Genomic DNA, 17,447 nt, shown 5'->3' on the forward strand with positions numbered 1-17,447 from the left:
GAGGAAGTGAGCTCCCTATCACTGGCTGCCTTTGAGTAGAAACCTGAAGACTAATTGATGGAGGGGTGACAAAAATGGAATTCCTGTTCAGGTACAGGTGAAGACAAGATGCCTTCCAAGTGCATCCCAACTCTGACATTCTGTAAGCTATGATATGTGTATCACTCAAAGGCAGGGGCTGGATGGAGCTTTAGTTTCACCTTCCCTCCCACCCCCCACCCAAGAGGAGTGAGGACCTCCTTTGGGATTATCTCTCAGCTCTCTAATCTGAGGGAACCATACCCTCCACTGCCTCCTTCCAGCCTCCCTCTCCCCTCCATGGGCCCCACTAGGGAAGAGGCAGACCTGGGCACAGTGCTGAGAGCCTGCCACCTCCTGGATCAGCTTCAGGGGGGGCTGGTCCAAGGACCCCACCCAGATCAGGGCACTGAAGCTGCCAGAGGGACGGGAGCCTGTGAAGTGGAATGGAGATGGAGACATGCCGTTAGGGAGCTTTGGTTCAGGGGAGGTGCTGGCGGTGCTGGCGGCGGGGGTGGGGGGGTGGGGGGGTGGAGGGAGTCCCGGAGGGGCAGAGGCATCTCCACAAAGATGAGCTGAGGACCTGATCTCTCTGATCAGCTTCAAAGGTCTCACAGGGAATCTAAGAACTCCCAAAAGGGAGTTACTACCCTAGATATTACTCAGTGGATTTGTTTCTGGGGGGGTTCTCATACCAATGTGGAGAGGTGGAAGGGAATAGAGAGTTCAGAGCTAGAAAAAAGTCAATTCCATACCCATAACATATTTTATCTGACTTCTTTTTTGAAAGGCAGTGGGGTTAAGTGACTTGCCTAAGGTCACCACAGCTAGGTAACTACTAAGTGTCTGAGGTCACATTTGAACTCAGATCCTCCTGATTCCAGGGCCGGTGCTCTATCTACTGCGCTACCTAGCTGCCCCCATAATATATTTTTAAAAGCACTAGACATAATGTAAGGAAAGACCTAGTTCTGAATCCTGCTTCAGAAACTTACTGGTTGTAAGTGAACTAATTGCTTCCCTTCTCTGATTCTCAGTTTCTTATTTGGTAAAATGAGGATAATCCCTTCCATAACTACTTATAGGGTTATAAGGATCAAATAAGATGGTACATAAGCATTATGAAAGCCTTAAAGTTGTATAAATGTCAGTTATTATTATTATTATGTAATAACTTGCATAAAGTCACACAGATTAGAAGTCCTGGGGGAAATGATCTCTGTGGGACCTGGCTGATGGAGTGGAGGGGGGGGTGTGGGGTGGGTGTGGGTGTGTATAGGTAAACGGTGGGGATATGACACCAGGTGTCTGCTTCTACAGGAATGGTTTCTGTGGGATCCGGGGTCTTTACAAGTTTTCCTCTGTAACATTGAGAACATGACAAAAATGATTCTAATATAAGGTCCTTCTTGGAAAGGAAAGTATTTTTATAACTTTGTAGTCCTGTAGAGTAATAATAATCTACATGTACATATCACTATAAAGATTTTCCAAAACATGTTCCGTATATCATGCTATTTGAGCCTCATTACAACCTGGTGGGGTGTGTATTGTTATCTTTATTTAACAGATTCAGGGAGGGAAGTGATTTGATCAAGATCGCCGTGATAGTAAGTGTCTGATGCAGGATTCACACTGACTCCAAGTATTTTCATCTAACAAGAAATTGCCATAATCATCAATATTATTATTATTATTATTATTATTATTATTATTATCATTTCTGTCTCTATGAAAGTGGTCTCTAAGGATGGAGGAAGTCATAGAATCATAAATTTAGAACCAGAAATTTAGGATTTCAGAGACCATCTAGTCCAGTTCCCTATATTTTACAGATGAGGAAACTGAGGCCCAGAAAATGCCTTGCCCAAGAACCCATATGGAGTCATTGACAGAGATGGGATTTTACCTTGATAACCCTAATCCTTGCCTCATCCTCACCATGGTCTAGGTGTTTGAAAAGGCCTGTGAGCCGGGGGAACCTGGGCATGATTTTTATGGAGACCTCTGTGGAGGAGAAGGATCTCTGTGGAGTCCTCCACTGGGGCTTGGTCTCCAACTGGGGAAGGGAGGGTTCATAGGGCTCCAGTGCCCAGAGGCAACATACCATGTTGTAGATAGTAGAAGGGGAAGTCTCCCAAATGTGTGGAGAAGGTGGGCAGGGCCAGGAGGCCCCCAGGAGGGGCGTTCCACAGCAGCCAGGGTCGGGAGGTTGCTGGAAAGATCCGGTCTCTGATGATCTGCAGGGGAAGTCATGACGACTCTTTCTTTAGAACCATTAAGCTTACAAAGTGCCCCCCTCTAGAACACCCTGTGAGAGGCAGGCAGAGTGAGGAATAGACCCCTCCTTTAAAACTTGAGATATCAGAGCTTCAGAAATGCCAACTAATTTCCCTAAGGTAGTAATTGTGAGAGGCTGGCTGAGAAAGGGTTTTAAATTCTGGCTCTGGGTCTGACTACCCAGGGGGTTTTCCATTCCATTTTTGCTTTTAACTAGATCTTTGATTTTATCAGTAAGGAACTGGTCAGTGAGGAAATCCCAGGTCCCAGGGTAGATGACCCCAATATAAATTGCAAAGCCTTGAAGCACCAAGAAGCCATGAGACTTGCCCAGGGTCACCCTGACATGGACAGAGTCCTATTGCTTCTTTCCCTAAGGAGAGATATCAAAGAAAAAATGATTGACCTAAGAGAACAGGTCATTCATATGTTATGACAATGTTTAGAAGACAATAATCTAAAAATGTTCATTTTCAAAGAATCCCCTTGGTGCCCATAGTGCCCTCTGCAGTCCAAGAAGGGGAGAAGTCCTACCTTCCCCTCAACCACTGTCAGGCTAAAGAAGGGAGGGCTATAGAACAGAAACCTCCCCCCAACCTTCCCCAACCCCCTTCAGCGACCTGATCTCACCTCTAGTGTGGTGTGGACCATCTTCTCCACTGAAGCAAAGTATGCATCCCACAAGAACTGAGTCTGCTGGCGGAGGGCAAGGACTCTGGCAGGGGGCAAACCTTGGAGGGCTGATCTGATCTGAGGGGGATCATAGAGAAACTCAATGAAGGACAAGCTGGGATCTAGGCCAAGATCTAGATCCAACTCCATCACTGATACAGGGTCACAGATCACTGCTCTCTGAACCAAGGAACTCATCAGGAGAGAGACCAAGGGGTGATGATGCATTGGGGGACTAACTCTCCATTGCCCCAACACCCTTCAGTCAACTCCTAGACCTAGGCCAACTTCTTTCACTCTCCCAAACTTCTCCAGTCCATTCTAAAATGCTTTCTAACCATATCCCCAGCCTCACCCCTATGCATTGTAGCAGTACAAGGACTCAAGAAAAATGAGTACATTTTAATCAGTGCTTCCTTTTTTTTTTGGTCCTCAGGTTCCTTATATGTGAAATGTCTAAGGCCCTTTCCATTTCTAAAAATCTGTAATATTATTAAGTATGCAAAGTATTTTCCTTAAAATGATCTTTTGAGACCAGGAGCACAAGTGTTATTATTCCTATTTTGCAAATGAGGAAACTGAGGACCAGAAAGGGTAGTGATGTTCCTAATGTTACACAGCTAGTGAATGTCAAAATTAGAATTAAAAACCCAAGCTTCCTAATTCCAGGTCAATTTCCTCTATCTCTAATGTTTTATGTTCTAAGAATTCTTCCAGTTCTGACATTCACTCCTCTAACTTCTTTTTTCAGATTTAACATTCTCTTTTCTAAGTTCTGTCCCATCTCTCATATTTGCTAAGCTCTAACAGTTCCTAATCCTGACCTTCTGTGTCATAGGGCCCTTCCCAGCTCTGACATTCTGTGTTCCAAGGACCTCCCAGATCTGACATTGTGTGGGCTGTGATCATCCAGGGCCAGACAGAATAGGAATAATCTCATGCCAAGAATCTCCAATTCGCTCTTTAAAGTAATGTTCATCTATGATTTCCTCTTATTCACGCCAACATGCTCCTCCATTGGCACAGATCACTAAGAAGTAACTGAACCACATTAGGTTAGAGCTGGAACCTTAGCCATCATCTCTTCCAATTGTCTCATTTTAGAGATGAGGAAATTGCAGCCAAGGTAACAGAAATGCCTCATCCACCATCAAACACAATCGTAGAACCTGAGAGGTTGCACAGTCTGACCTGGAGCTCCCTGAGAATCTCACCTACAGCATCCCATACAAATGGTCCTTTAGCTTTCATTGGGAGATTTTTGAGTGGGGAGAGGAGCTCCTGCTTTATAATGGAGTCCGGTCCACTTTGGGGCAGCTTTGACTTTGGGACAGTTTTTTCCTGAAAGCCTAAATTTGATTCTTTTCAACTTCTGCCCCTTGCCCCAGGTTCTGATCTCTGGTGCTTGAGCAGACCCTAGCTAATTCCTTTGCCATTTTTAAGGCCATTTTAATGCTTGACAAGTTATCTCATGTCCCTCTAAAGTCTTCTCAAGTTTGAGTATTTTCTGGTCCTTTCCACCCATCCTCAGTTCATCTGATCATCCATCCAGAATACCCTCATCTGGACACTCTACAGCTGATCATCATCCTTCCTAAAATGAATTGCTCATAATTAACACAACACAACAGGACCCCCACACCAATCACTCAGACTCAAATTAACACACTCACAACACAGTAGAAAGGCCCTGACCAAGATGGGGCTGTTAGACTAGCACCCACACCCAGTGCTACACTTTATGTCTTTCTTGGTGGAGTCTTGGGGGGGGGTGGCGAGGCTAAAGCGCCAAACTTAGAGTCAGGAAGACCTGAGTTCAACTCCAATCTCAGACAATTCCTAGCTGTGTAAATATGAGGAAGTCACTTCACCCCATTTGCCTCAGTTTCCTTATCTGTCAAATGAGCTGGAGAAGGAAATGGCAAACCACTTCAATATCTTTGCCAAGAAAACCCCAAATGGGGTCATGGAGAGTCGGACACACCTGAATAGTAGCAATGAAGTCTAACCTCACATTACTTTTATTGGATGCTACATCCCTCACAGCTGACTGCCTCAGGTCCCTATATCTTTTTCAAATTACTATTTAGTTTATACCTTTTCCATCTAATATTTGTGAATTTCATTCTTGAACTCTTATAAGTCTTCACATTTAAACTAGCCAGGTGGCAAATAAAAACTGAAATCAAGAAGTCCTGAGTTCATATTAAGCGTCAGTCACTGGGCAAGTCACTTAGTCTTTCTCAGTCTCAGTTTCCAATTTGTAAAATGAGAATAATAACACCTTCGTCCCAGGGGTGTTGTGAAGATAAAATGAGATAACATTTGTAAAGTTCTTTGGAAGCCTTAAGGTAGCTATTATCCTTATTAAATTTAATCATATCATACCCGACCCCATACTTTAGCCTGTCAGAATTTCTTTACATTCTGCCTCTGACATCTAATGCATTAGCCTTCCCTCTAATTTTGAATCAGAAATAAAGCTAGTAGCAGAAACCAGGTGACCTGATTCCAGGTCAGGGCTCCTTTTGACTTCTGTACCTTCAAGATCCAAGATGTCAAACACTCCTAAGCAAGTTGGACTGGATTAAAATGTAACTGAGAACTCATATTTAATTAAATAAATATTAAATAAAAATACAAGAGAACATAGATAATGTTAATGTGTAGTTTTCTAAATCAATATTCAGCAGGCAGGGGTTCTTCCATATGGTTTAGTTGCCTCCATTTCTAGTTGTTTGAACCAGTGGACTGACTGTCTTTCTATGTTCAAGTGTTTGATCTCAAGGGTGCTCTGGATAATGGAGGGAGCCCCAATAGTTAATGTTCTTTGGAAGATAGTTATGAGGGGGGGGGCTCATCAGAATCTGACTCTCCCATCTGTCTCTGGGGAAGCCAAGCTTATCCCAGTCCCAGGCTCCCCTTTACCTGAAGCAGGTGCCTCTCATCAATGATGATGGCTGCAGTGCCCCAGTCAATGACCTCAGAGAAAGGGAGCTCCCAACCCCTGCTCAGTAGCACAGGGATACATCCTGCCTGGAAGGAAAAGCAGGAAAGGGGTTTGTTATCAGCAGAAGCCCCAGTTTTTTAGACTAGACTTTCCTGTCAATATAGATGGTTTCAGAGAGGAGAGAGAGGTAGGAGAGCTCATGTGAGAGTGCAACCAGTGCATCACTGATCATAGAATAAGGATAAGAGGGAAGGGGTTTTAAAATAAGTGCCAAGATTCTTCCAGTTTCCAATGACTCCATTGAATGGTTTTGTAATGCCATAGGTCCCAGGCCCAACCCCACTGGCTCATTATTTGGGCCCCCCTGATTGATTCAGAGTGAATGTAAATAGCAGAAACCCTGAGGGTCTTCCTTTCCCAGATTGTTTTTTTTTTTTTGACCAGATAAAAGAAACCAGTCTTTGCCTCATCTCTTTCTTACCTAGCCTAAATCACTGAATGGGTCTTGCCTCTGTCAAACTGTAACCTGGGAAAGACAATTGTTTAAAAAGGCCAAGGTCTCCCACTACATCCAGGGCCATCTCCAGTTGTCCTGATCCATATCTGGCCAATGGACATCCTTTAGAAGGCTCTGGAGGAGAAAGTGAGACTGGTGACTTTGTACAGCCCTTCTTCACTCAAATCTAATTTGATTGTATGTCATGGTATCATCTCCCTCAGGTCATGGTCCTCTTCAGGAACAAACAACAAACAATGGGTTGGCCTGTACCATTTCTCAGACCCTTTTTGGCTTTAAGTCCTAGGATCACCAATCGTGAACGGCCTGTCCTTGGAACTCTCCATTAACAGGGAACTCACTACCCTTCCAAAGGCAACCCTAGTTATTGGCAATATTTTTTTCTGTTGATTGAGGTGAGAATTATCTCTCAAAATCTTCCGCCACCATCATCCCCTCTTAACCCCTAGTTCTGCCTCTGGGCCAGGCTGTACAGCTCTCATCCCTCTTCCCCTTCACCTGCTTGGAGGTAACTAAGCCTTCTCTTTGGTCACACATTCCTAGCTCCCTCAACTAATCCTCATGTGACCGGTTTGCCAATCCTCTCCTCTGAAGGATTTAGCTATAGCCTTCCTAAAATCTGGCCCCCAGCACCCAATGCTCTAAGTGTGGTCTGGCCGGAGCAGGGACTGTTCACTCCCTCAGACTACACCCCGCTCTTGTTAGCCCAGCTCAAGAGGTCCCTATGGGGAGGGGGGTTGGGGGATACAACAGGTCACACCATTGATTCTTATTGAGCACGTGATATCCTAAGGCCTCCATTCTGGAAGTTGCTGGCTGTGGGGGAGGAAAGAAGGAAAGTTGGGGAAAGGGAACCTCATGATACCTTCAGGGCCTGGAGGAGGTGGAAGGAGCCTGGATGGCAGTTCGGGGGAATGAAACAGAAGGTAGAGTTGTTCAGGCGTTTCTGATCCTCAAACCTAAGGGACAGATAAGGAGTGTTTCCAAGGTGGTCTTCTCCCTTCCCCCCCCCAAAAAAAGCCACAGTAGAGCCACACATAGAAGAGTCTCTGTCCCCCCTGCAGGAATGGGAACACTTAGGAAAGAGTTTATTGACTTGACAGCTGAACTCTACTCCCCCCCCCCCCAGGACCCCCACACAGGGAAGCTCTTACACCAATCACTCAGACTCAAAGATGTAGAAGCACAAATCCATATACATACATGTACCCAGGCAGCTCCCCATACACTGCCACAAACACACACAGACATACCGCAATACACAAACATAAGCATACAACCACATGTTGACGTACACATAAACACACACCCCCTACACATACATATCTCTCTATCTACCCACACCCACAGACCTTTCACCTGAGTAATCAGTCCTAATCCACAAGTTTCCAGCCCATGTCTCTCCCACTCCTCAATGGCCCAAACCTATGAAAGACCTTTCTGTATGGAGGTTGAAGGTACACCCCCACCCCTTGCCTATCCCTAACTCCCCACAAACCCCCCTGGCTCAGCAACCACACAGGATAGCTGTATTGCCTACACAGGCCCACTCTGTTCCCTGGGCTACACATGCCACAAAGGGGTGTGTATGGGGTGGGGTGTGTGTGTGTGTGTGTGTGTGTGTGTGTGTGTGCGCGTGTGCGTGTGTTTTGAAGGGGCAGGCACCCCTACTTAGTGCCTACCCTCTCCTCCAAGGTCTGAGATGAGAATTTGGGAGTTAAGTAGAAATCTAGGGAAATCCCAGAAACTCTGAACCCCTTTGACCAACTAGATTCCTCTGAGTGAGCCTCAAGGACAAGCTCTCTCCAACTTCACCTTGCACACAACTGAGTCTGGAAATGAACTACAAGCTCCAGGCTTCTACCCTCCACACAGGCCCCCAATTTTCCAGTAGCTATAGAAAACAACTGATCCTGCACTGCTTCAAGGCTTAGAAAATCATATTTCCTCACTCCCACTGTGAAGTCGATAGATCAAGGACCATTATTCCCATTTCATAGATGAAGAAACTGAGGCTCAGGGAGAAATAGTGACTCGTCCAAAATTACACAGCCAGCCAATGTCAGATCATAGAATTTGGAGTTAGAAGGGACCTTAGCAACCATCTGATTCTAATCCTTTCATTTTTTAGATCAGGAAACTCAGACTCAGAGATTAATTTGCCCAAGGTTAACTAGCAAGCATATAGCCCAGACAGGATTTGAACTGAGATCCTTTGACTCTAAAGCCAGTGTTCTTTCTCTATAGCAGGAAAAGTAAGGTACAAAACTAACATGTCAAGCAGAACAGGGTGTGTAAGAGGCAGAAAAAAATGGGTCATCGTCATTCAACCTCTGGTCCCATTGCTATCAACAGTTCCAGCCCAAACACTAGTGAGCAGCGATGGAGAGACAGAAGAGACTGGGAGGGAGTGGTGGGGGGCCTCAGGGAAAGAGTCTGGCCTGACAGCCCCACCCTCTTGAAGAAAAACCTGTTCTGGCAGCCTTGACTCTGTCCCTTTGGAGGCTGGAAAACAGGTCCAGGGGCTTGCTACCAGCTCCTCCCCAAGAGCTCTAAGACCCAGGAAGGCTAGTACTGAGGACAGTGAGGCTAGGCTGGGGCTGGGGGGAGGAAGGAGGGGGCTGTGTATTGACTCTTTCTCTGCCTAAACTTATTAGCCTTTACAGTTCTTGGGGATCAGAAGAGTCCAGTTCAGATTATAAAGGCTTCCTGGGCTGTCTGTTGTCTCTGGCTCCAGGGAAACTGAGGCAGAACCACCCAAGTCATCACAGCCCAATCCCAAAGTAAGACCATCTGGAGCAACACTAAAGAGAGAGCTTCTCTGGAAACTTGGAGAGCAACTCCTCTATCACTTAGATCTTGAGAGATTTTAGGATATTGAGAGGGGATTTGTCCAAGTCACACAGTCAATCTGTCAGAGATGGGTCCTGAACCCTGGTCTTCTAGATTTCAAGGCTGATATTCTATCTATTCTATACAATAGCTATCATTTCTTTTTTTTTTTTTTTAGGTTTTTGCAAGGCAAATGGGGTTAAGTGGCTTGCTCAAGGCCACACAGCTAGGTAATTATTAAGTGTCTGAGGTCGGATTTGAACTCAGGTACTACTGACTCCAGGGCAGGTGCTTTATCCATGTCACTACCTAGCTGCCCCCATGGTAGATCTTAAGATCTCCTCCAGCTCTGACATTGTGTGCTCAGAGGGCTCCCTGGATGGCATGATGTATAGAGAGACACAGGCCTGAAGGCAGGAAAACCTGAGTTCAAATCCAGCCTCAGGAAGTCACAAGCTTTGTAACTCTGGGCAACTATCTGTCTCAGTGTTCTCAACTGTAAAATGGGGATAATAATGGTCTCTACTCCCCAACGTTTTGTGAGGATCAAATGAAATGAAATTTTTACAGCAGTGCAGTACTTAGTACATAGCAGATGCCTAATACATGATTGTTCCCTTCCCAGCTCTAACATTCTATGTTCTGAAGGCCTACGTCTAGAAGGCCTGTGTCTAACTCCTTACCCACTGATGCTCCAGTAACAATTGACTTATATTTGTGGACAGAATGATAACAGGTTAGTAAATAAAGTTGAAGCTCTTTGGGGATATCCTTACCACTAAGCATTACAACCATATTCTGTTCCAGGACCCACCCCCCAATGCCATCCGAGACAGTCTTGGACTGAGCTGGTACATGCATCAGGACTGTTCTCCAAATGAGTGGGCAGACTTCCTGGAAGAGGCGGGATTTCAATAACCATCAGCTGTCATCTTCTCCATCTATAGGGCATCTGTGCTCTTTAACTGAGTCTGATCTTAAATAGCCTCCAAGCTCTGTGGGCACTTGGCCCCATGAAAAATTCCTGGGAGAGCAATGGGGAGCCCAGAATAGCTAGGCTCCATTACTTTACCAAAAGGAGGGAGAGGAAGGATAGGCGAGGGAGGGGAGAGGAAGGTACTTGAGGTTTGCCAGGTTAAAGTTGGGCCTCATCCTAGGGGAAAGCCACTATCCCCAGAGTCCTTGAGTGACCCCAGTGAGGCAGGAATTTAACTCTTCCCTTACATGACAGCCTTTTTAGGAGTCTTCAAGAACAGACTATTCAGTCATCATCCTGCCCCTGGGGTAGGTGATCATCTCTCTGCCCTCCCAAGTAAAGTGGAGGCCTCTCTTTTCTGCAAAAATTCTCAGTTTTTTGTGGTCTTCCTTAGGTTCCAATTGTAATGCCCTGCAAGGAAGGAGTTCTTTTGAGTCTAACTAAGAGGGTTTTAACTATTTTTGTGACTCATAGACTCCTTCTCAGAATGGTGCTTCCAATGTTTAGGAAACAATGCAAGGTGCAGTGAAAGAGAGCACCAGCCCTAGATTCGGGAGGGTCTGAGTTAATTTGTGTGACTCTGGGCATGTCACTTAAATCCAGTTGCCTTCAAATAAATAAATAAATAAATAAAATGCATAAGAAGACAAAGCAAGTCAACTATTTTGAAATAGTCATCAAAAACATTTTTAAAGTTCATACATCCCAGGTTAAGAACCCCTGAATTCTGATCCAATGTTTTCATTTTACAGGAGGAAAGAATTCTAGAGAAGTTAAGTGATTTGTCCATGGTCACAAAGCTAGTATGAGAAGTAGAGTCTGAGCCCAGGTCCTTCTGGCTTTAATTTCACTTCTTTCTTGACTTCTCTAATATCAAATCATTTATTTTCCTCCTACTTTTCTGATTATCTTTTTTTGGCCTCCTTCACTGATTTTTCCACCTCCTCCAGTAAGAAAATCATAAATGTGGACATTTCCTAGGGATCTGTCCTTGGCCTCTCCAGCTTTCAATCTCATACAACCTCAGAGCTGGATGATCCCCCGCCCCCAAGACAGTTATTTCAACGTTCACAATACACCCAACAAAATGCTTATTCAGTCTCTCTTTGGAGACCTCCATTGCTAGGGACCCCTATTGCCTTCTTAAGATGGTTTATTCTACTTTGGGATAGTTCTAATTGTTAGGAAAGTTTTCTTCTACATTAAGATAAACCTTGCTTTCCATTGCTTCTAATTCCATCACAGAACAAATACAATCCCTCATCTAACATAGGGTAGTCCTATTCACTCCGTGCATTTTCCAACACAGAGCTTTTGTTTTTATATTGAGTGCCACTTCGAATAAGTCTGATATCCAGCCCTGAACTCTCACCCAACTGTTAAACATGCAAATTATTAGTATTACTATTACTCTAGACTCACTTGTTCAGTTACTTACTGGACAGACTCATCTTTATGTCTCTTAGGCACATTAAATTCACTATGTCCTAAACTGGACTAAATTATCTTTCCTCCTCCACAATAACTTCCTTCTTCTGGCTTCACTACCCAGTCAATGGCACACCATCTTCCCAGGCTCTAATTCTGTCATCTTAAACTGTTTCTCCTTTCTCAGCCCTTACCTGAATGTAGCTTTCATATCCCTTGAGTCTTCTCTTCCTGAGTCCAGGCTCTATCCACTCTGCCACCTAGCTTTCCCTAAGACTTTTCTTCTTTAAACTAAATATTTGTATTCCTTAAACTGATCCTCAAATGACCTGGATTCATGCATGGCCTTCCGCCACCACAATTGCCATCCTTTGGACATTCTCTGTATTATTAATGTCCTTCTTAAACTGTGTCCAGAACTGAGTACAGTATGCCAGGTCTTGTCTGATGAGCCTAGAGGAAAGAGGGACCATCATCTTCCTATTCCAGGAAGCCATGCCTTTCTTTACAAATCCCAACATCCCACTTTTTGATACCTTAATACACTGCTGACCAGTGTCTAAGCTTGCACTCCTCTAAAGCCCCTGGATCTATTTCATTTTTTCAGTTCTTACACTTTTCTGCATCTTTCAGAGACTGGCAAAAAGTCCAGCATGTAACATGGACTTAGTCACACCATCATTTGTATTCAAGCCCAGATCTCTTGATTCTAAATCCTTTGCTGGTCCCAAAACACTCGTCAACAGTTGTTGATCTGTTGTTGGTTTCTGACTAGTTGCCAAGTGATTCTGAGGCTCATGGAATCAAAGAACGTTAGGAGTTGAAAATAACCGACCTAAACCTGAAAAAAGGAATTCTGTCTATATTATGGGATCATCCAGTCACTGTCTGGAGACCTCCAATGGGAGGGAAAGGTTACTCATTACTTTCCAAGGTAACATTCTTCAAGCTGAGGATATCTTCCAGCTGGCACATGGACACCAATGAAACTGAAGAATCCCTTCTGAAAAGCTTCTCTGACAGCTGGGACAGGAATGGGCTGAGTTGAGAGGTCCCTTCCCTCCCTTCATTCTTCTCTACCCCAAGGGTTCAGGTTAGACTAAAGGTCAGTTCAAGTGGGATGAAAAAAATTCCAGAGGTCTGGGTTCAAGTTCTGGCTCTGCTGTTTAATATCTGGACTTCAGTTTCTTCATATGCAAAATGAGAGAGGAACTTTACTAGATTAAGATTCTTTCCAGTTTGGAAAGAAGCATGTTTCCTTTCTTAACAAGTTTGGGGATGCCATCACCCTCAAGCAGGCTACCTGCTCTTTTCACAACTCAGTTTCCTCTGGTGAAGGAAGGGAAGATGATCCTTATGGTCATTGTTATAGTCCCTGGGTGAGGAGGTGGTCTGCTTGGAGGTCCTCATTCCTCAGTAGGGGGGAATGAGGGCAGAATCAGAATATCACAACCTTTGATGTCTAGAAGACTTCAAGATTACAAACATTTTAATCTGAGTTTTCAGAGGCCATCCCACACATTCCCTTGCCTCTTTATAATATATATACATATATATATATATTTATATGAATCATTAAAGTATTGGGGGTGAGGAAGGGAGGGGTAATAGTCTAAGGTTGGGATAAGTAATCATTTCTTTTGTTTTTAAAGTGGGGGGGGCAGGTAAGTGGCACAGTGGATAGAGCACTGACCCTAGAGTCAAGAGAACTTGAGTTCAAATCCAGCCTCAGACGTTTAATAATTACCTAGCTGTGTGACTTTGGGGAAGTCACTTAACCCCATTGCCTTACAAAAACAAAAAAAATGTTGGGGGGGGAGGGAGGGCTGTAAGTTTTATGAGTTCTCTATGAGAGAACTATTCATCTTTGTATCTCCCCTAGTTCTTAGTCATCAGTCAGTAAACAGTGGGGGTTTATTAAATATTTGTTGAATTGACAGAGTCTACAATCTGTCCTCTTGGCCACACCTTTTGAGGTTTCACTGCCTGGACTGAAATTTTCCTGAAACTCTACAAATTATAGGATCATAGGAGTGAGACTGGGAAAAAGATTTTGGAGATGCCCCAATTAATTATTTTACAGCTGGGGAAAAATGAAAGTAATTTACCCAAAGCCACACAGTTAAAAAGATACCAATCTAGTTCTACCCTGGTCTCCTAACAAGTCCAATTTTGCTTTTCCCTCCACACTACTCAGTATCACTCAGCACTCTTCCCATTAGCTTCTTTCCTAAAATCTTATTCTCTTAGTCCCATTTCCTGACTCCCTCGAATCTCCTTCTTCCTTTCGTGGCTCTGCAGAGTATTCAAGAAGTATATGGGAGGTAAAAGGGAAAGGAAGGCAGAACTTACTGCTCAGTAGTGTAGTCCTGCTTACATGGCCCGTCCCTGTGTCCTTTGATGGTTTCACCATGGTGATCACTGGGGATCAAGATATCATTCTGGTCCCGTTGATTGGAAGAGTCAGTGACCCACATGTCTAAATGGTCCTCAAAAGCCAACAGGTCCTCTCCAGGAGGGGGGATAAGATGGGCCAATTGGCTTCGACTGCCACCCCTCTGTGGATAGCTCTCAGGGAAGAAGGGGAGGGAAACATCAAAGCCAAGCCTGAAGGTCTCTGGTGTGGGGCTGGCTCTGGCTACCATGGCCTGCCCGGGATCAAAGCCCAGATCAGGCCAAGAGCCTGGGTGGAGATGGAAAATGAGATGATTCTGCCCTCCATTCCACAGTGGGAGCAGCTGGGGACTCAGGGCATCCCCTGGGAGGACAAAAAGACAAGCCTCCTCAGGGTCTGCCGTGTGGTATCTGGAGCCCTCAATGGAAGCCAGGACTTTATGGTGAACTTCAGAGATGGGCTGGGTTAGCCCAGTGGGGTACACAAACACCTTGAAGCCTTGGTTCTGGCATCTGGAGGTGTCAAAGCATGTCTCCATGAGGCAGCCATGCCTCTGGCTCTGCCTCTGGTGGGTGCTACAAGAAGGTGGGCAGGGGTCTTTGGTGAGCTCTTCAGGTCCCACAAAACTAGGTAGAATCTCCTGATCCAACCATCGGGGCCAGTTGGTCAGCGTCCTGTGTCTCAGGCCAGGGGGGATGGCAAGCTGTCGGAGCCGAGGAGCCCCTAAAAGGATAAGGAGGAGCCAGGAGGCTGAAAGTATCAGCCAAAGGTATCTCCTTCTCCTGGACTGCATATGTCCATTAGTTTAGCTGGGATCAGGTGGGAAGGTATTCAAGCAGGAGGGATGCTGTGTAATGTTGGGGCTTCAGGGAGGTGGAAAAGAAGGAAGAGCAATGTCCATTTAGCCCCTTCTCTACCTGAAGGGGCCTGCTCCAATCCAGTCCTCCATTCTTATCTCCCCACTCCTTAGGGTAAAACACCCTTCTGCCTTGGTCTCAGGGACTTTGGGCTCTGCCACCTCCCAGGTCCCAGGGCTCCAGCCCAATCTGATGCAACTCAACTTTTAGTAGGAACCAGGTCAGTTGGGGGCCACCGGGATGGGCAGAGAGCCGGGCCAACGCGTTAAGTCTACAGGTCATGCCCGCGAGCATACAGGGGGCAATGGCCACAGCTGTCCACTCTCAAAGAACTCAAATAATTGAGGGACCTCAGCGATCTACAAGGACCCCTTTATTGTGAAGAGGAGAAAAAAGACTTAAAAGAAATTCAGTGAATTGCCCAAGGTCAAGCAGTAAGTTACTGATCACACTGGGACATTAACCCTTTGATTTCCCCTTAGCTTTTCTTCATTAAGGGAGGTTTCCTTCTGGCCCATGGGGAACTAGGAGTCTCGAACATAGGGCACAGAGCCCCCTGCCAGGGCAGGCTCTAGCCAGGACTCAGATCCAGGGCTCTCAGTGAGGTGAAGAGCACAGGGACTCCCAAGGTGGGGAAGAATCCGATTTTCTCCTTCCAGTCGTGGCAGCCCCTATCACCTCTGGGACCACCGGGTCCCCAGGGTCCTACCTCAACAGAAGCGACACTGACGCTTCTCTAGGATGCCAGGAATGCCCACCTTAGGGGTGGATGTCCGGCCAACCGCCCAGCCACAGAGAAGCTATCAGGACCGCTCCGGGGGAGGGCTGAGTGTCAGTGACCCCCTCCCACCTCGCAGCCTGACTGCCCGCACCCCTGCGCAACACCCCGGGCCCGGGCCCCTCTTTTCGTCCCTGTCTCCAGGGAGCCCCCAGTCTCGCGGGCGCGCCGCCTCCCGCCGCCTGCGTTCTCCTCCCGCCGCCTGCGTTCTCCTCCCGCCGCCTGCGTTCTTCCCCCGCCGCCTGCGTTCTCCTCCCGCCGCCTGCGTTCTCCTCCCGCCGCCTGCGTTCTCCTCCCGCCGCCTGCGTTCTTCCCCCGCCGCCTGCGTTCTTCCCCCGCCGCCTGCGTTCTCCTCCCGCCGCCTGCGTTCTCCTCCCGCCGCCTGCGTTCTTCCCCCGCCGCCTGCGTTCTCCTCCCGCCGCCTGCGTTCTTCCCCCGCCGCCTGCGTTCTTCCCCCGCCGCCTGCGTTCTCCTCCCGCCGCCTGCGTTCGCCTCCGCCGCCCCGGTTCTCTCCCGCAGGGTCAGTCGCCACCTCCGCTGCCCCTCCGCAGCCTCTCCGGCTCCGCGTCCGCAGCCGCTCGCAGCAGCACCCCCGGGATCGCCGCCGCCGCCTGCCCACCGGGGCCCCGGCTCCGGCGGCGCCCCCCGACTCCCAGCCCCTCCGACCGCGGAGCAGCTCCGCTTCCGTCTAGAGCGCCCCTCCACCAACTCGGGGCGCCCACCCGGCTCCTCCTGCCCTGCTCTGATTGGCCCTGCCTCCAGAGGGGCGGAGCCTTCGAGTAACCCCTTCCCCCCCAGCCCTCTGACCCCCCAGGAAGAGCGCTGCCCACCCACAGCGGGCACCGGCTTCTTTCTGGCCCCGGCTCGGTCCGATCCCTGCCTCCTCCCACGGGGCAGCGAAGCGCGGAGGGCTGGAAGGGACTTCAGCTGGGCAGAGAAAGGAAACTGAGGCTCAGCGGCTGGACACGCCTGGCCAAGGTCACAGCCGTGCTCTGCCTCAGCTCGCTCTCCTTGGCCTCTGGCCCTCCAAACCCTAGCTCCGGAGTTTCCTTTTCTGATCCCCCAGCAGCTAGTGCTCTTCTCCCCCAAATCACTGTGTGCCTTTTAAAAATTTAATATCCCTACGTATCCAAAATGGGACTCAGACCTTTCCCTTAAACCCTCTGCTTCTCCTAGTCAGGGCATCTAGGTGGCAAAGTGGATAGAGCATTGGCTTTGGAGGCAGGGGGATGGCAGTTCGAATTCAGCCTTGTGACCATTTAACCCTGACTGCCTCCCACCCTGTCCTCTCTCCTCATCCTGGTTCCTATCTGGCCCCTGGATCCAGATGGTTCTGGAGGAGAAAGTGGGGCTGATGACTTAGCAGAGCACCCCCTCGCTCAGATCCAATTCATGTGCTTGTCATGGTATTCACCCACGAAAGACAAACATCACCCCTCTTATCCACCTTCCCTATTGGCGGCCTCTGAGCTCCCAATTACGGGACAAGATCTCCCAGTCCCTCAGACTCAGAGCCCATGTGTTATCCGGGATTCCTCACTCCCTTTTCCCTGCCCCCATGCCCATATCTGGCTAGTTGTCCTGGCCCAGCCAAGTTCATTTTTGCAACTTGCACCTCCTCTCCCCCAGCCTGGACTATGGCAATGAACCGCCGAGAAGCTGGCTTGCCTCCAGCCCAATCCAGCCTCCATTCAGATAGGGAAGTGATCTTAGAGCCGGTGTCTGGTCACCTCATCGTACACCT

General features: G+C 47.4%; 1 protein-coding gene across 2 annotated transcripts in view; it reads right to left on the reverse strand.

The window, feature by feature from the left end:
- EXTL1 (exostosin like glycosyltransferase 1) overlaps positions 1–17,447 on the reverse strand; it is a 56,116-nt gene that overhangs the window by 10,566 nt on the left and 28,103 nt on the right. The window contains exons 1-7 of one of the 2 annotated variants that reach the window (XM_074218048.1): positions 16,236–16,400; positions 14,026–15,296; positions 7,303–7,396; positions 5,899–6,006; positions 2,929–3,048; positions 2,126–2,258; positions 346–452 (exon numbers count right to left, since the gene is read on the reverse strand). In XM_074218048.1, coding sequence (XP_074074149.1) covers positions 346–452; positions 2,126–2,258; positions 2,929–3,048; positions 5,899–6,006; positions 7,303–7,396; positions 14,026–14,861 — 1,398 coding nt within the window. In that variant the 5' untranslated portion in view covers positions 14,862–15,296; positions 16,236–16,400. Of the gene's footprint in view, positions 1–345; positions 453–2,125; positions 2,259–2,928; positions 3,049–5,898; positions 6,007–7,302; positions 7,397–11,867; positions 12,127–14,025; positions 15,297–16,235; positions 16,401–17,447 lie in introns of those variants that run through there. The other variant, XM_074218050.1, reaches the window with a different exon arrangement.

The sequence above is a fragment of the Macrotis lagotis genome, chromosome 1, assembly GCF_037893015.1.
Source record: "Macrotis lagotis isolate mMagLag1 chromosome 1, bilby.v1.9.chrom.fasta, whole genome shotgun sequence".
Classification (NCBI taxonomy): Eukaryota; Metazoa; Chordata; class Mammalia; order Peramelemorphia; family Peramelidae; genus Macrotis; species Macrotis lagotis.